Source organism: Ambystoma mexicanum, chromosome 5p, assembly GCF_040938575.1.
Source record: "Ambystoma mexicanum isolate Mex_15411 chromosome 5p, UKY_AmexF1_1, whole genome shotgun sequence".
Taxonomy (NCBI): domain Eukaryota; kingdom Metazoa; phylum Chordata; class Amphibia; order Caudata; family Ambystomatidae; genus Ambystoma; species Ambystoma mexicanum.
This window is the reverse complement of record NC_090930.1, coordinates 787,152,035-787,171,468: the sequence shown is the minus strand read 5'-3', so window position 1 is coordinate 787,171,468 and position 19,434 is coordinate 787,152,035. Positions and strand designations below refer to the sequence as shown.

The window sequence follows — 19,434 nt, the reverse complement described above, 5'->3', positions numbered from 1 at the left end:
AATACATGAGCACTTGGTTTTTCGTGAAAGCTTTGATCGCGAAGGATCCTGCTTGCAGCTCTAGACAATTTATGTGCAGTAGTTCTTCCAAGCTCCATCTTCCTCCTGTCTCTAACTTCGTGCACTGGGTTCCCCAGCCTGCTCTGCTGGCATCTGATTATATTACTAGGTCTGGTCGGTCCCCGAACATGGCTTTCCCATTCCAGGTGTCGATATTCTGCAGCCTCATTCCAGTTTTGATCTGGAATCAAGGTCTAGGGGCACTGTCTGGTATTTCAGCCCTTGCTGTAGATATTTTATTTTGAGTCGCCTGGAAATATTGCTTGAATAGACTATGTGAACAGTCCCACTATTCTTGCTAATGTCCTCAGGGATACTACACTCTTGTCGAGGCATCCTCTGAGCTCTCGATGTCTCTCACCTTCCTGGCTGTTAATTGTAACGTTGCTGCTTTGGTGTCTATGAATCTGAGGAAGTCTATCCTTCTCGTCGGGGTTGTGTCGGATTTCTCCTGATTCACTAGGAATTCCAGTAACAAGAGAAGATCTTTTACCCAGTCTGTCTGATTCTGGAGAGTTTCCTTGCTATCTGCTAGCAGCAGGATGTCATCCAGGTATATGATCATACAGATTCCTTTCCCCTGATCGCTGCTGCTATCGGTCTCATGAGGTTCGTGAATGCCCATGGTGCTGATGCTAAACCGAAAGGAAACGTGAACTGGCAGAATCGCCCGCCCCAGGCAAATGCTAGAAAGGGTTGGTATTGTTCTTGGACAGGTATTGTGAGATACGCGTCTTTTAGGTCGATCCTAGAGAGCCAGTCTCCTTGCCTTAGTGTATCTCGCAGCTGGTGAGTCCCTTCCATCTTGAAGTGGACGGTATGTCACCCAGCTGTTTAAATCTTTTAGATAGATCACTGGTCTTGCTTTTTCTTTCTTGTGTACCAGGAACATGTTGCTTAGGAATCCTGGGGGTTGGGGGGATTCTATGCATGGTTCGATGGCTCACTTCTGGGCTAGGTGCTGAAGCTCGCTGTGCAAGCTTTCTGTCTGCCTGGGCCATGTGTATTGGGGGTGGGAGCTGGCTCTGATGTGGCTCTTGTGTAAATTCTAATTGCAGCGCCTTGGCTGTCTGTAGCACCCAGGCGTCTCTGGAAAACTCGCACCAGTTTTGCCAAAAGTGCTGTGTTCTCCCCCACCCACTGGCGGATATGTAGTTTGCCTCACCTGCGGGCAAGTTCTGCCCTCTTCCTGTTCCCCTTCCTCAACAACCTCTCAGGAATCGGCCTCTGACGGGGGAAAAAGGCGTCATGTTATTTATTTTCCCAGTAGTGGGCTCAGTTAGTCAGAGGTCTCTTTGTGCCCTCTTAGCGACCGGTACCGGCAAAAACCCTGCTCGGAAATATCTTCCTAATGGAGGCTTGGGCTTTCTCCAGGGATGTGTATGTCCCCATGAATCGCCCCATTTCCTTTCTGAAGGTTTCTCCGAAGGTATGTGGCTAGGTCACCTAGTTTGTAATCGATCTTTATCAATAGTCCTCGTTTCTGCCCTGAGGAAATGGCGCAGTTCGCGTTTGCCAGCAGGCATACTACTCTCTGGACCCAATTTGCTAGAATTTCTGGGTCAACCTCTTCCATCGTGTCTCGGCATCACTCTGCTAGGTCCAGTGGGCCTGCGAGATCGAGAACCTTTTCCTGACAGCCACGCAGTGATCTGTCTATTCCTTTCCGGGGGTCTCTAGATGTCTTAGACATGAAAGCTAACATCTTTGGAGTCCAGCTCAGTTGCCTATGCTACCTTTCCCGGTAACTCTGGTCTCGGACATTCCGCTCTCATGCGTTGTCTCGCTGCTTTCTCGAGCGCCTTGCGCAGCCTCTGCGTCATGTATTTGGCTCCTCGTGGAGAGGGCTGCCAGGCTGCTAGTTTGAAGATCTGTGGTTTCTAATTTTCTCGGGTTCAAACATATCTGAAATCTCTTCGCCATCTTCTAGGTGCTTCTCCTTCCTTAATCCTTAATGTATTCTTTCCTGGGGGTCCGAAGTCTCTCTCCTCCGTTTCCTCTTCCTGGGGAAGGCGTGGGGTCTCTGGTGACTCTTCTTCCGAGTCTGACCCTTCGGTTCCCATATTGTTCTCCCCCCTGGGTCGGGGGTGGTGAAGCTTGGCAGGAATGCATCTCTAAGCTTATTGAAAGCATTGGTAGCCTCTGGGGCCTCTTTGTCTGCCCAGTAACGTTGACCCAGGGGGTCAGAAGAGGCCTTCCTCTTCTGGGTCTCAGTACACCCCTGTGGGCCCCCTAGGGAGGGGCTTTAGTGGACGTGCTCTCATTTCTTTCAGCGCTCCTTTTGTTTCTGGCTCAAGAAGGTCTCCATCATAGCCAGTCTGTCTTGTAGGGGTCTCACCCCTTGGGCCACTGCTTCCACTAGCGAGTTCCCCATCACCTCTCTGAAGCTGTGAGCCAGGTACTCTGCCTGCTCTTCCTCACTCTACTCAAATTGTGACCTTGTCTGTCTGGGTGCTTGTGCCTCTGCCTGTATTGAGGTTGTGAGGCCTGTCCATTGTTGCGCTGTGGAGTTTGTCTGCGTGGCTGGCACCTGTTTAGCTCTGATTTGTAAGAGCTGTATCCTCGCTTTACGAGGGAATTAAGGGAGCTTTGCTGATGGATTGGTGCACAATCTCTGTGCATTGTTCATTTGCCGGAATCCGACTTTCTCCGTTAATATGTATGCAAACTCTCCCTGTTCTAAGGGGGTTTAGTGTGCGATTTGCACTAAATGCTTTTGCTGCTGTACTTCAGCACGTTGCGGCAATTGGCCAGCTCAGTCTCTCTTCGAGTGCTGTTGCTTTTTCCAGAGGCGCTCTGTGATGAGTGCTTGTGTGGCCCCTTCCCTCCCACTCTGAAGCTGCTGTTGCTCCTTTTCTTACGCAGTAGGCTGCTGGGCCCCCGATCGTGCCAGTAGTCCTGTGCCTCCTCCACACTAACCTATGTGCATGTCTGCTGCCTTTTGGGCGGGGTCTGTATTCTCCTGAGCCACTACAATATGGCTCGTTTCTTCCCTGCATGTTTTCGTGAAGACTCTGCTCATCATTATAAATAGGGGGGGGGCGTAATGTAGTTTCCTGCTCCACAATGTGATGACTTCATATATTATTTTTCTTTATTGTTTTAGTTCAATTTGAACTTTTCACCAAATTCTTAAACATATTCACATATTGGAAGGGCTAGGCTTTCCCTCCTTCACCACCCAGCAGACTTGAATTGAACTTGATGATCCCAAATTAGTTTTAGTAATGCATTATTTATACTAGATATTACTATCATATGTGACAATTTCTTCAGGAGTTGTATAGAGCTAGTAAAGCAGTTTGTACAAGGATTACATTTTCTGCACATTTTATCGTGATAGTTAAAAAAGGGTTCAATGTACAATCATTTTTGGTATTTGCTGTAACTCGATCAGATTTCAATTTAGAAATATTGTTGGGGACCCAAATTCCCTTAACCCGATTTTGCTTCTTTTGGAAACATGAAGTTCCACTATTACCGGAGTCTGGTATCTCCTGTTGCCATGAATTCATATTTAGTGATGTTTTTGTACCATAAAAAAGGTAGTGTTTTATGGGTAAATCATCTACATACAATAATGTATTATAGACTGAGCACAATTAAATTGCCTAGAATAGCCAGGGTGTGTCTTTATGTATAAGTGGGAATAGGCAAACCCTACTTTCAAGTGTACAAATAACAGTAAAGGAGCTAGAAGCTTATTCCATACGAAGTAGAATATTTGTAGTCCCGCCTCACCTGGTAGGGTGAATTTTTGGCAACTTTTTTTTACAAAGATGTTTTGTTATTTTCAGCAGCAGCATTACAATTCAAGACCAACCATTCTCAATAGGGCTGCCAAAAGGTGCTGGTGTACATTTTGGAAGAAGGGTTTGCTTGTGATAGGTGTGGGGGGAAGCATATGGGGCAGAACATTCATGGGGTTTACGCATTACAACAATCAGAGTTGCCATTGTTAATACCCGATGGGCAAAGTCACATTAAATATAGAGCACTGTTCTCTTACTTCCCTTATCTCAGAGGTTGTAAAGCTTTAAACGATTCACAAATTTAAGTAAGCACACTTTTTTTAAACACCCTTCATTGCATCTTTTCAGTTTTTTTGTCCTAGAACAGGATGCTTCTAAATCATCCTAAAGTAATTTCTATTTTTGTTTTTGGCATCAGATTGAGATCCAGCAATTTGAAATGGTGTTGGATTTCTGCACTGTGTAATGTTTGTCTGGCTTGTACAGGCACCAGCTGTAATCTACATCCGTTGAATGATGACGGTCCTTCAGTGAGATACAAAGTACAAGAGTTCTTCGAGTGATTATCTTTTCAGCTCATTCCAGTCCCACTTCTAAGTTTAGAATTTGATCAAGACGCCCAATTCCTTTCTTTAATATTTTCTTTAAAAATCAGTAAGTGAGGCGGCAAAAAGGCCCGTCCCGCCCCCTGGCGAGGGTGAGATCACATGCCTGCTCACGCTCAAAGCTATTTTTTCTCTGCTCCTCTTTCTCTCCGACGCCTCTCCGACACATGCTCTTTCTCTCCGGCGGGTGCTCTCTCTCTCCGGCGGGTGCTCTCTCTCTCTCTCCGGCGGGTGCTCTCTCTCTCTCCGGCGGGTGCTCTCTCTCTCTCCGGCGGGTGCTCTCTCTCTCCGGCGGGTGCTCTCTCTCTCCGGCGGGTGCTCTTTCTCTCTCGCTCTCGCACGCTGTCTCTCGTGCATCCCCCTCTTTTTCTGGATTAGTCTGCCCTCCTCTCCCTTTGTGTGTCCTGCGGCCTTGTCCTTATTCTGCATTGCATCAATGTTTCTCTAAAGCGAGAAAGCACCCCACCCCTTGCTTGGTATGCACGCTTTCCTTCTGCAGCGCTCATGGGTCCACACACAGCCTCATACTCCACTACCAGGGCAGAGAAGTAAGAGTAGGTGTTGAGGCTCTGTTCATGCCATGGTCTTGAGTCGTATAGGCTGCAAATGGGTTTGTAGACCTCGGAAGCATGAATTATCGCTGTTATTTCGGCTCTTAATCTGTGTTTCAGCTGAGGTTTCGTCACAGACATGTTTCAATTCAAAGTGTATGGTGTGCTGTTTGTAAACGTATGCTCAAAAGTATACACTGGTATCTACGGGGTTTTCTATTTTTTTTTGTTTTTTTTTTGTTTCATGTTGTGGCAGTGTTTTCCATCACCAAATCGTTCACAACACTGTGTACCTACTCTGCAGTAATCGAAACTGGCTTCACAAGTAACCTTTTTATTTGCCATGTTGCTTTTTAATAATATTTGATAAGGAATATGTATTCGAATCGTTGAACAAATTTTGTGTACCCATTTTTTAAATTTGTTTGTATGGAGCAAGTGTGAAAAGGTGTACTGTTGAGAAACAGAACAATTAATTCATTTTTTGGCCGTGATCCTGTGGTCCGTGTAATGTCTCAGTTGTAAATGCTGTTTATTTTCTCTTGGTTCATAAAACGGTTCATTCCCTATGTCCTGCAGGATATCTATGATCTTAAGGACCAGATACAAGATGTAGAAGGGAGATACATGCAGGGACTTAAAGAACTAAAGGTATCGGGGACCCGGCACCGCTGCACCCTATCTCAAGCATGCCTTTTGTTCCTATAATTCTGGGTGACGGTCATGCCACCTATTCTAACTCGCTGCATTTAGCTTGACTAACCATGTATTGTGTGTCTGTAAAGCATGTGCTTGAACTACAAAGCCACATATAAGGTGACGTGCGTATCTTGTGCAGTTTTTCACATGTCTATGCATATTTTACGCGCTATGTATGAATTTTTGCTTTCTTTTTTAATTAGAATTGTGAACGCAAGGTAAAACTGTGAAGCAGCTAGTCAATATTTGTTTTGATGATATTTGCATATGATTTTGTAAAGGGTCTGCTATGTGACTATGTTCTGAATAAAGTATTTAAGCTCCACAGGAAACTGTATTGATCAAGTCATAACCATAAATTAGCCGGACTAGCGCCTTCATTTTTGTGGCCCTTAAAAGAAGGATCCTTTGGCATTGAACTATTTCTTCTTGAACTCCCAACCAATTATTTTGATGGACTACATTTCGAAACAGCTACATGGAATATATAGCTCAGTAAGCCATATAAAATGGTTTCTTTGGAAGTTGATCTGAGGCCAAATGTGATAGTCTCTGATAGCTTCATAAGCAGACAACCCACAACTGTACGAGTGTACACGTTAGCTATGTAAGGAATTTCCTCTCTGGGTGGTTACTGTAATATTTGACATTACCCACTCTCTGTAAGCATGCAGCTATGGCTGGACATGGACATATTAGCAAAGGCGCCTTCATATTCTGGTCCACAAAAGGTTTTGCCATTTGAACTTATTTCACAAAAATGTCAGTTACCTTTTGAAAAGCATTTAATGTGCTGACAGTTATGGATACCGTCCCTTTATTTTGCTTGACATTGGTCAACTGCAGCCATTTTCGGAGTTTCAAATTTTCCACTAAAAGTGGACGTTATGCACTCTGCTAGCGGACATGTGGTGCATGTTCTTTCTTTTTAGTGAAAAATGCAGTTTAAGGACTTGTTTCTCTGTTACAAATTGTAATTGTTTTCATTTTTGTAAATGGATGTTTTGATTTTGACGCCTGTCGGTCAATGGAAGAATAATTGATTGATTAAGCAGAGTTTTAAAACCTCTGTTAAAATACCTGATATCAGAAAATGTATTATTCTGTAATATTACTCAACTTTTAATGCAGTGGCATGGCTTGCATTATATCCGTTCGTACTGGCTTCTGTAACAGAAGTGGTTCATGTGGATCAGAATGAAAGGATTCTAACTAGCCTGTGTTCCTGATAGAAAAGACAAGGAAAAATAATTCAATTTTCTTTCAGGACCTCAGCCAGGACAAAACCATGCTGAAAGAACTCATCTGCTCAGTCTGATTAGAAGCTATCTGTTGATCTGAACCACACCTTTATAAATCATACTATTGAGGAGCAATTCTAGACATTACCTCAGACATTGTGGTGTGGTACATTGCCTAGAAATGTGTAGGGTATTCCCCCTTTGCTCCCGTTTAACCACCAATAATGTTTGCTACATGTCGGTGCTTGTTGCATAGCTCAGGCAGAGCATCTAGGGGGTCGTATCTGGACAACTGGTTGAACTTTCCACTTTTAGGCTTCCCTTTTCACTGGAGGTATCCCAGCGCTTAAGTTGTTGGCGATTTCTATTTTTGTCATCCAGTGGAATAAGCATTTATCTATGGGTGTCCAGTATTCATGTAGTGTTTCAGGCCGGCTAAGAATGATACAGCTGCGGTGGTGATCTCTGAAATCCTATATTTTCCAGTGCTTTCTATTTTTAATTGCTCTTTAGTCGCATGTCAATTGTAGCAAGTGTCACTTTTTGTTTTTTGTTTAAATGTGAACCCCGTTATCCAAAGCACCTTTACAGGTAGGTAGCTCTGCTAAAAAATTTCACATTTGTGTGTTGTTCAATATTGGAAATATTTCATTCAGTTGCTTGTGATGTAAGGAAGCATGAAAGCGTCCAGTAAACCATTTGGGTGTGCTTTTTGTTTTAGCACACTCCTCGTCCCTATTGAAGGCGAATTAGCCATCAAACCCTGTAGGAGGACAGGGTTCAAAGTTTTAGAATCAGAGGACGAAGAATGCAGTAATTTTAACTTCATTCTTTTAATGTGCATTGTATACTGCCCTTCTCCCATGAATTGCTTCCTCTCTTAGATAATTAGCACCAGGAGGTCACGTGTGTAAAACGTGCACTTGATAAGTGCTGATACATATAGCTTTTCCGAACAAAAGAGGTGATGACTGTAAGGTTAAGGACTCCAGGCAGACTGCTTCTAGGAAGCTGCTGATCACGTGATCTTGCCCTGCCACTTGGTTGCTCCGCCCGCCATCTATTTCACCAGTCCTCCTTTGACACCCTCATCACCAGTATCCTCCGCAAAGGACAGATGTAGACAAGGACCTCGCCTGTTCAGACCTGATGGGGCAGGACCTGCTATCCTGCATTTCATCTACAAAGTTGTCAATACTAATACTGTTAACCAAAAGACATCTCCTCTCTCCACCCTTGCTGTGGTTCAAGTGTCCTGGGCAGCCCAGGCAAACTACGTTAGCGAACCTCATCAATATAATCCTTCACCCCATCCAACACCTTCGGGCCACACACACACACCCTCATGTTGTTCTCCGCAGTCACTCAGGCCACAGACATCGCTGACCTCATCTCGCCGCACAACCTTGATGCTCCCTTACTCACTGAAACAGGTTTTACCGAAACCACCATGCCTTTGATGTCCTACGCCCAGGCTACTGCATCCAACATGCAGATTAGCTAGGAAGGGCAGGACGAGTGGCAATCATCCACAGGAGCAATTGGTCATGCTCCATCATCCCCTCTCCCAGAACAAGCTTGTTCAACTCCCTCACCTGCCAATTCCATATTTCTCACAATGAATCAATCACCTTCCTTCTCCTCTGCAAACCACTTTACAGGAGTGACTTTGATTGCCGACATCGCCAACTTACTATTTTCTGCCAAATTAGCACACACAATGTCTTTTGCTAAAATGTGGATGTCCCAGAGTCTCACTCCAACAAACCATTCATAGAATGCTTTTGGCATTGACCGAATCCATGGACGTTAAGCAAATTTTGCTCTCCCCCACGCACAACAAATGCAGCATGCTAGACTTCGTCTTAACATCACCCTACCCCCCCCCCCCGACCCCTCCCACCCAATATCAACTGCGCATACCCTATCGCACTCGACTCGTCTGGCCACACCACCATCCTATTGTTCAACACCCATTTGACCATGGCTCACAAAGGTCAGGCTAAACACTCCTTTACTTGGCACTGCTCATTCAAAACCACCTCAGTCAATGAAATTAAAGCAAACTTCTCAGATTTCCACACCATATGGAATGCCTCAGTCTCCCTAGGATTCAACAACTCGGCTATAAATCTGGTGGACACTCGTGCCTCTCTAAAATCCTCTCTGGCTAAGACCGAACAATCCGACCCTTGGTACAATCTTGCGCTCTCCTCCAACAAACGCTCATAGCCCTAAATAAACGGTGGTGCAAAAGTTGTAACCCGGGGTCCTTCCAACCTCAAATCTCTCTGCGCCAACCTGTAAAGGTGAAGTTCCCCAAAGTAATCCAAGGAATAAGACAAAAAAGTATCAAAAATAGAGTGCACGAATTGCACAAATAAGCTTTTATTTGCAAACTACAGCGGGGAGAATCAGATGGCTCCATAAAACTGAATTGAGGACCATCTCGATGTACCCACTCAGGGCTACAATATTTATATAAAAAAAACGCAAATTTAACATGTTCTACAAATGCAGCATTAATTCTAACATTTCCATTGGCTATTCTTCATTGAACCCTTAAAGAACACAATCCATTATGCACTATGATTGGAAGTTTCCTTTCTCGTGACCATCCAAATACCACGCCTCGAACAAGACATTTCATAGTCGGCACAAAATACAACATTTTAATTTATTGGCGCTCTTCATGGTGCAATTGAATAAAAAAAAAAAAGCTCTACCCTAATTGGACAGCAGTAGGAGACCGATCGGGCTGTAGAATCCCACTACGACAGACAAATTATGATGTGAGTGAGAATCAGTTCGGTCAAAACGTTGTTGCCTCCCATGGAACACCACAAACCATTCCTCAAAATTGGCCCTCTTGTCTTCCCACCCCTTACACCTGCTCACTCTGCAACTCCCATCTGGAGACACGTTGCTGACTCTGGACGCAACCTTCTAGTGATCTCCTTGCAATGAATAGCTGCATAAAAAAACAAGTCTTGGTCCCTGCTTCTGGAAGTCAGCGGAGGACTGCAGAAGCAGGTTTGCCTTGCTGGGACCGTAGCAGGAATTTAAGAGAAGTGTTCCTGACGACCACTAGACTCTGTAAGCAGCTCCAACGTTGCCCAAACACAGAGTGGCTTGACAGCAAAATAGGAGCTGTGAAGGATGTGGAAGCCGCTAGGTGAAACCGGTGAGCATGTGAAGTGGAGACTTCATGTTTAGTGCGAGAAGATCGAAGAGAGACACATAATGCCGGTGAGTCCTAGAATGGGAAGCTGGGACACCGGGGCACATTGGCAATCCTATTAAGGAAAGGAAAGGAAAGAAAAGAGAAAGCAAAGTGAATGAAATGTATTTGTGATCCAATTTTTGAACAGGCAGAATACCAGAAGTGAATGTAAGAAATAAGAACGGTCAAGTTTGCAAGTGTGTAAAAGAGAATTGCATGAGAAAGTCCTGGCAAGAGAGTTTACCAGGCAAAGTCAAGATTGCGAATGTAAAATGTGAACGACATGAAAAAGGCCTTGCAGGAAAAGTGTACAAAGAAAAGATAGGTTTTGAGTCAAATTGCATTGTGTAGGAAAACCCTTGCAGGGAGTAAACCAGGTGTGCTGCGAGGCTGGAGACTGCGTCCAAGTTGTTTTGTTTTCAAGTTCTTTTGCTGAATAAAGATCCCAAAGAAGACTTGTAATCTTAGGGTTGTGAATGTTTGGAAAGACCTGGCGAAGGGACACTTTCTTCCTAGAAGTGGATTGCAACACCAAAAGGAAGGAGATATCCTCTAGGGGCTATAAGTAACTTTTATCACCTTGTTGATCTATCGTATTGGTGAAGAGAAACCTGGGAAGGGAGCCATTCTCTGGAACTGAGAATACTAGCCGTTGGAAACTTTTGTGTAAGTTGCACCTTTCTTTTGAACTTGAACATTTGTGCAGTTCCAAGGCCGTAGACATTACCCATCACACCTAGAGTTACTTTTAGAATGTGAGGACTAGAATAGGATATTTGCTTTGGACTTGACATAGGACAGACCCTTAGTTTTGGTGGAGGTAGGGAAATACCTCCTTGAGTAGGGATAGTGAGATTTCTCAGCCCCCTTTTACTTTGAATAGAAGTTTGTGACCACAATCATGAGTTCTGTGTCAGTCTCTCGTTCCTGGCTCCTCACAATTAATTCTACTAAGTCACTTTTACAACTGCACTGAGTGCAGTTTATCTCCGGCAATATCCCTCGAAGCATCACTTCCACTCTGCACCTGTCAGTGGGGACGCTGTGTTCACATCCTTGTTCTTCTTTTTGGTATAACTGCTGCCTAGGCCTTCTCGCGTATCTCACGGTGTCCTTCACAACCATTATTTATTCATTCGTCTACCGCCTAGCAAGGGTCCTGCTTTCTTGAGTCTGTGAGGAATTTGAGGGCGTCCTCACCTCTTTCTCCAGATTTTCTTCCCCCCAGGTGGCCATGGAAAGGTCATCGCTTTTGAATCCTGAACCTGGGGGGTGGATATGCGAGGGAGGATCTCCTGGGGGGCAGAGACATGTGGAGTGGGGTTGAGGCACCCTTTGGTGAGACGCGGTATCGCCCATTTCCCTTTCATCGGGAATCTGATGTACCCCAGGCTTTTATGGGGTATTTCCATTCCCTTCCCTATTGTCTTAGAAATTCATCTCCCATTATATACCACTATGGTACTGAAACGAGGAGAACACGTAGGAGAACACATCTATTCTTTATAAGCTCAAACAGAAACACCTCTCAGGTAATGGGATGAGGAAGAGGGATGCAGAGTACCTAGACCATTGTGTAATTAACATGAATAGCCTGCAACTGAAGCCAAAGGGGTGGTATAAATGTCCTGCTCAGGTGAGACTAATGAAGAGAATGTGAACTCCTGTGGAATGCTTGCAGACGGAGAGCCCAGAAGAAGAAGCAGGGAGACGCGTGTCCGAAGTGCCATGGTGCTGCAGAGTCGCTGTAGCAGAAGCAAACTGTGGCTGGCGTTGTCTGAAGGTCTCCGGTGGCAGGGCTGACTGCCAACCTTTAGGAGTCGAGAACTCCGTCTCAAGAGCCCGAGGTGTAGGAGACCCGATAAGAGGGGCCTGCCTAGTCAGGAGCAGCAGCCACAAAGAACTGACCAGAGCAGAGAAGGGCACACAAATACAGCGTCCCCGGTGAGTCAAGTGAGGCTGTGTGACTCCGGGACACTGCGGTATGAGACGCATGCTGATGTATGAGTCGGAACGCTTGCAAGCGAGAGAAGGAACGGAAGCAATGTAATTACTGCTTCTGAAAGGCAAAACACAGATGTTGGATGCTAATGATGTTGTGACGGTTGATTAACTTTATGAAAAGAGCGGTTTAAGAATACCGAACTGTAAAGAAATTGAAAAGGCTGCAGAAGGGCCAGAGAATTAAGAAAGTGGAAAATTAAAGAGGTGCAAATTCCCAGCAGCAGAGTGAACTGGGAATTTACCATTACCTGGTTTTGAATATAAAGCCTTTTTTTAATACCAAACCAAAGGAAAGTGATGAGTGAATGCCATATGCATGAAAAGCTGAGGAAAACGTTCCCTGATACAAGTGAATCGTTATGCAGTGATTATATCGAGGGGGGAAAAAAAACACGAATGAAATGAGACTGAAAAATAAATATATGGGATGGGGGAGGGGATAAGTGGTTATAAAGTGTGGGGAGGGTTCGGGGTGGGGGGTAAAAGCGTGGTGAAACAGGGTTTGGGGAGGGCGAGCCCCCCAATATAAAAACTAATTCAATATTTTGCTTTTTTCTGGATTATTTCATTCACTGATTTGTAATGAATATGATGAACTGTGAAGTGTTGAAGTTGAGAAAAAGCAAGCATTGGCTAAAGCCATAAGGAAAAGATTATTTGTACTAGTTGTGGCACAACTATGAAAAGGTTGTGATACTTGAACAAGTGAATAGTGGCATGACAAGTGTTGAAAAGACTGCCAGAATATAAGTCTGATACCACTGAGCAGTGGTGGTACACCTGTGGAAAAGAAGTCAATCCTGTATCTGTTACGTGACCTGTAATGGGTGGACTGTGTGGTCCGACAACTGCGCATAGACCGAGAACACCCCACTGGAGAAAAGCCACTTGAAGCCTTTAGAAGTCTATGGCTGAACATACAGAAAAGCTTGTGCTTTGTGAATTTAGAGTTGAACTTAATGATTTTGATGAGAAAGCCAAGCGCCCGATTGCTAGTAAGACTCCTGAGGCATTGTGTGGTTGTGAAAACAGTGAGGGGGGCTTGGGTAGGAGAGCCCCTTTTGATTAACATTGAATTATTTGGAATCTGGGGAAGGGAGAACCCCTTTCCGACCAAGAGCTAGAAGCTCTGAACTTTTGTTTGAACATTTTATTCATTTGAAGATGACATCCCTTCACAGTTTGAACAAATGGATGTGAGGGCAGGTATAGGTGGATATTTACTTTGGACTTCCTGACAGACTACCCTTAGTTTTATTTAGGTAGAAAAATCCCTCCTTAGCATATGACAAGGTAGACCTTATCCCCACATCATCGTGATTTAAATAAAAGGTATAGGCCAAACTTGAATCTGTTGTCCGTTTCTAATTCCTGATGCCTTCACAAGTCCCATTTCAGGCCCCTGAGAACTTTCTCCCTCACAACAAATAATTGAAAACTATTCTGCATCCCTGTCCTTGGCTGCTTGGAGCCTTCTGCCCAAAAGCAGAAATACAGTTCAATTAAATGACCCTAGCTCAAAAATGCAGTCTCGCACTCTAAAAGTGCAAAATCTGCAGTCAGTAACAATGGCCTATTCTAATATGCCAGACCTCTTGCTCATTGTAACCAACTACACTTAATAAACCTCAATGTACATATACTAAAATCCAAGCTTCATAACCGTATCTAACAATATAGGTGTGATTAAAAGAATGAAAAAATACTTTGCTACACGTGTTTTACTATGCAACAGTCTAAAAGCTCCCTAAAGTGTGTCAAAACTAAATCTACCCTAAATACAGTCTCACCACAAAAGCATGCGACAGCCACAGCAATACCATGGGCTTAATACCTTGCTAAAAGAGCTTTCTTAACTTGTACTTGTGCACGCGTTGAGGAAGTTGTACTTGCATGTTTACAATGTGTAAAAGTGTAGGATTCTGATTACCGAGGCCGAAACTGCGTGATACTTGCCCACCATACTGCCAGCCTCTAACAAGAAAGAAAGAAACTTCTTTGAAGTAATTCAGCATTGTTCCAAACTTTCACCTGACGTGCCAGCAACTTGGGAAACATAAACATTTAAATGAAAAAAATAGACCAAATCCGACCGATCTTCAACCTCCCTCACATCTCCTAATAACAATTGCATCACTCAAATCTTCTTCCTACTCAGACGGTATCATCCCGACCATCATTCACCAACAGATGGGCCTGATGCTCAAACCACTCCTCAGCATTGTTAATGCTTCCCTCACAGAAGGGTCATAACCAGACATACTCCAGACTGGTCTCATACGACCTATTTTGAAAAAAGCAACCCTAGGCCCAGGCAACCTAGTCCAATAGTGTCCCATTACAAACTTCCAGTTTATTGGCAAAATCTTAGAAAAATTAGATGCTACACAGCTACTCGCTAGAATCTAACCACTACACCACCTAATAAACTTTGAGGTTCCACCCAAGTGCAGTATTGAAATAGCCACTTTCGATGTAGTGGTTGCTGCCCTCCAAATCGTGGACTAGGCCCTACGTGTCTCCTCATCCTCCTTGACCTCTCGGCTGCATTTGACAATGTCGACCACTGTAATCCTCCTCCTGATTCCTCGCCCGCATGATTTATTCTCTGGCACTATCTTTAGTCGGTTTACATCCTACCTTTTAAACAGACATCGGGCCATCCAGATGAGCCTGTTGTGTTCAGTGGTGTAACACAAAATTCACCGGGCCCCCCTGAGGGTCCGCCTCACCCAAAGCGCCACACTCAGATGCGGCCTGGAATACAATGCGTACACAATGCCCATGATGATCATGCTGCTGCAGGGGTACGTGCATACTGCGCTAGGTGAAAGATGTATGTTTTTTAATCGAAGCTTAAATCTTTGACCTAGTGTAGAAACTAGGGGCTGGCCCTTGGCTAGGCACGCCATCAAGACAAAGGCTGCCTGAGTTGTCTGGCATTGAGAGGGCCGAGAAGTACATTTCAGCTCTCTCCTGGCACCCTAAAATATGTAAAGAAGGCATGATACCAACCCTGAGCCATGCAGGGACTGCTGGGTGATATTTGGTGCTCTGAGGTTGCCAGCGTCCCGAGGATTGACCCTGATGGTGTGTGGCTGGTCTGGCAGGAAGATGGCGGACCTGGACATGAAGGGGGTGGCGTACCTGCTTCGCGGCTCTAACTGGTGTCCTGCATCGGACCCGCCTTCAGCACGACCTGTGGCATGGTGAGCACTGCCTCACTAGCAGCGCTGCTCCAGTGGCATGCCGCCTGAGCACTGGGGGTGTACACCGTTGCCCCCGGGCCGATGTGGAAGTGATTTTTTGCGGTGCCTGGAGCAAGAAGGGTGATTTGGGGGTGGGTCGTGACCCCATGGGTGCTTATCCGGCGGCACTAATACTGTGGTACCCGGAGCTCAGGGAACGAAAGCGCAAGCCCCTCCTTCCGACGTCTGCTGTGCTGGATGCGCCCACACCGAGGGGGTGGCCCGGTGGGGGCCTGTTAGCTTACCTGTGCGCCTCCTCACACCAGCTCTGGAGTGCTGATCTCTCGCTGGGTAACATCTCCTCCAACAGTCTATGGGGGAAAGTGTAAGCAGAGCGGAGGGACAGTTTACACAAAAATGAATACAGAGGCTCCGGAAGGCATGGGCTTCTGGAGGTATTGGAAGCCACCCACTGCTGCAGTAAAAGGCATAGGTTCAATGCTCCTCCTGCATCATACTGTGAGTTACTAACCGTGTTGTGAGCTTACAGTGCATGGCCACAGAAGATTTGGTGTGACATAGTACAGCAGTTTGCTACATTGTGTTCCTCATGCCCAGTCTGATGTGTGAGGCGGACGTTGTCCTATGGCTTGCTGTCCCTGGTGCTTGACTGGTCATCTCAGTACATCTCCCACTGTACCCCTGTTGAGTACATAATGATTAGGCAAAGGTGCAAAGGGGTCATTTCTAAGCTTGCTGATATCCCTGTTTGAGGTTCCTGTGTCCTGTCTGCAACCTCTTCCAACGCACTGTCTCACATTCCTTACCTGCCCTGTTGAGTGAGATCTTGGCTTGGCTCTTTTTGCTGGGTGCCGCCTTGGAGGCATACCCTTGGTCCTTCTGGTGGTGAGAGCAATTGCAGTGCAGCTGGATCTGGTTGGCTGCTGCCTCCTAACTCTGACATGGCTAAAATTCTGAAGACTGAGAAGCAGGGGATATCTCCACAATGCTGCAGTCCACAGTTGAGAGCAAGCACTCTGACATTGCAACAGCCCATGTGCATGGGGCTGACCCCCTCCAGGCTATGCTTACACAGATGTCTACAAAGTCTGATCTGTTGGCTGAAATTCAATAAGAAATCCATAAAAGCGTGGAGGAACTCTCCCACACGATATTGGCATTAGATCAATGTGTTTGAGGCGGAGCACAGGTTGTCGGAGGTGGAGGATACCCTCTGAGCAGTCCTATGAGGTGGGTGAGTGCTCCAACCGACTTGAGGCCTTGGAGGCCTGCTGTGAGGCCCTGTAGGAAAAGCAGGATGGGGAAAATCGCGCTCTCAGAAATAATATCCAGATCCGGGGCATTTCTTCAGCAGTGCGAAATGAAGACCTATCCAACTTTGTGGTTGACCAGGAGATTGATTTGACAGGACTCACTGGTCAAGATCTCATGCAGCCCTGACCCAAGACAGGCCTGCAGATGTGCTGTCCCAGGTTCACTTCTTTGAACTCGAAGAACGTATAATGGCTGCAGCTAAACCCTTGCTGTCCATCTCTTTTTGCCACATGTTGCTCGCCCTGTATCAGGATTTGGGGTTGGTGACCTTGGCAAAACTAAAGGCACTGTGCCCGCTGTGAGTGGCTATGTGCAAGGGAAGTACCCTAAAGGTGGAGCTTTCCTACTGCATGTTGCTGGGTGGTCCGAACACTAAAGGAAGTGGAACTTTCTGAAGACGTAGAGGGCTGGTGGGGGAGACCCAGAGGGTGAACAGGATTAGAGTCAAGGTTTTGACCCGGTGTCCTCGCAAAAATGGCAGAAGGTGGGCAGGGGGATGCAGGTGAAGCAGCCAATCGGAAAGACTTGAATTCTCTGTGGCTTTGAGCAGTAGCTTGCTTGCTCTGGTGATGTCCCCTCTGGAGCTGAGCCTGATGGTGTCCTCAGACTGGGTTGTGGCGGTCTGGGGAGTGGGTTTGTATTTGACTGCAGGGGTTGAGCTGGGTGGGAGTCTTTTGGGGTTATGGCTCATTTCCGCCTTCCAAGTCAGGTTCCCTTCAGAGTTTTCAGATGATGTCTGGAAGTCGCTCATGTTTGAGCATGGTTTATGGTTGGGGTAAAGGGTTGGTTTATAAATGTTTGCTGTGTATCGGACAGTTATTCTACGAAACTAGTGTGTGGGCGGTGCAGGCTGTGGTGACAGGGAGGGCACTTGATTTGCAGAGTAAGGTTGGCTAATGTAGCGTTTGATGCTGAGGGGAGGACCTAATGTTGATGGGCACATGGAATGTACATGGTTTGAATTCCCAGGTGAAAATCAAATCTGTGTTGGGCAAACTAAAGGATATGTCTCTCTCCATTTTGTTCCTACAGGACACACCTGCTTGTGCAGGATGAGAAGAGTATGAAAAACGGGGTATTCCCTCACCAGAAAAAAACAGGGATGGCCGTTTTGGTGGGTGAGCAGATCCCAATCGCAGGGGTGCTGTCTGTGTTTAAAGGCCTGTTGTGGGATCGTAAGTTCACGTTGGTGTCCCTATATGTCCCCAACATTGGATGTATTTTTGGAAAGCTTCCTACACGAGGTGCTCGCTTTTGCTGAGGAGTCAGTCATTTTAGGTGGGGAGATTTCAAGCTGGTAGCCAACCCTCTGGTGGACAACACTCTCCCTTCTACCAAGTTTGACTTTAAACATTCTACGGCTTTTGGCCTATTCCTCCGTCATTTGGGGTTAGTTGATGCATGGAAACAGGCTCATGGGCAGGACAGGGATTTCTCTTTTTATTCACATGTTCATGGGCCTTCTCTAGGCTACATCTCATACTTATTCCTAGTGGATTGTATACGTGCGTCCGAGGGGCAGAAATAGGTACACGCACGCTGTCTGATCATGCCCCTGTGTCGGTATCTCTGGCAGTGCTGGATAGGCCCGAGAGGCTCAGATGCCCATGGAAGTTATATGTCCAAATGCTCAGAGATCCTGTGGTGACTAGAGAGTGGGGGGAGGTCCTCTCCAATTACTTTAGAGAAAATAAAAACTCTGGTCCCTCACAGGACATTGTGTGGGATGCTCCCAAGGCCACAGTTATGGGGGAGCTAATTAGCAAATCTGCGGCTTACACCAGAGAGAGGCAGCTGGTTAGGGTGGGATTAGAAACGGAGGTTACTTGTGCTGAACAGGAGCACAAGAAATTGGGGCCTCGCAAGGCATTGCGCAAACCCAGGATGGCACGGAAAAGATTGAGGCGCTCCTGGCTGATAGGACAGCTCAGACAATGCTGAAAACCATGCAGTATTCCTCTAATGTGAATATAGCCATTTGCCTTCTGGTGGTCAAGCTGCAGAAGCTCCAAGAACGGAACTCTGTATTACCCTAACTTGATAAGCAAGGGGTGGTGTAGCGGGGTGAGACAGATACATTGGGGATTTTTGAGGATCATTTTAAATCCATATTCCATGGGGAGCTCAAAGGCAGTATGTGAGACATTTGCATCTGCCCAGTCTATCTTGTGAGGATTGGGAATCTCTACAGGGGCTGATCTTGCCAGCAGATGTGGAATGGGCAGTCAAGACCCTCGAGAACAAGGCTCTGGGTCCCAATGGATTATACGGCTCCCTTTTACAAGACATTTTGAGAACTTCTGGTCCCCCTTACCTCGAGCGATCTCATCAATTCCTTTATCATTTACTTCGCTGGATGCCCATAAGGCCTTTGACAGGGTGGACTGGGGGTATCTGTGGGGTTTTGGAGCAGTTTGCATTTGGTACGGTGTTTATCAGTTGTGTAATGGCAGTCTACCAACACCGATCTACATGCGTTGGGGTTAATGGGTCACTGTCGTCCAGATTGTCAATTACCAGGGGCACAAGGCAGGGCAGTACGGCATCTCCATTGATTTTCACCTTGCATATGGAGCAGTTTCCTAGCTGAATTAAAGCTAATGGGGGAATAGAGGGTAGCCGTGTTGGGGAGATGGATTATAAGGTGTGCCTTTACGCAGACAATGTTTTGCTCACCCGGAGTAATTCCTGTTACTCTCTAGCCAAGGTGCTGCAGGAGTTGGATGGTTTTGGCCGGGATCCCTGGGTTCAAGGTAAACTATGATAAATCACACAG

The 19,434-nt window shown here is 45.9% G+C and overlaps 1 protein-coding gene across 3 annotated transcripts in view; it reads left to right on the top strand.

Moving 5' to 3' along the window:
• Positions 1-19,434, top strand: part of LRRFIP2 (LRR binding FLII interacting protein 2) — a 1,092,194-nt gene that overhangs the window by 647,511 nt on the left and 425,249 nt on the right. For all 3 annotated transcript variants that reach the window (XM_069613205.1, XM_069613206.1, XM_069613204.1), the window contains one exon: positions 5,548-5,619. In XM_069613205.1, the coding sequence (XP_069469306.1) occupies positions 5,548-5,619 (72 nt within the window). The remainder of the gene's footprint in view (positions 1-5,547; positions 5,620-19,434) is intronic.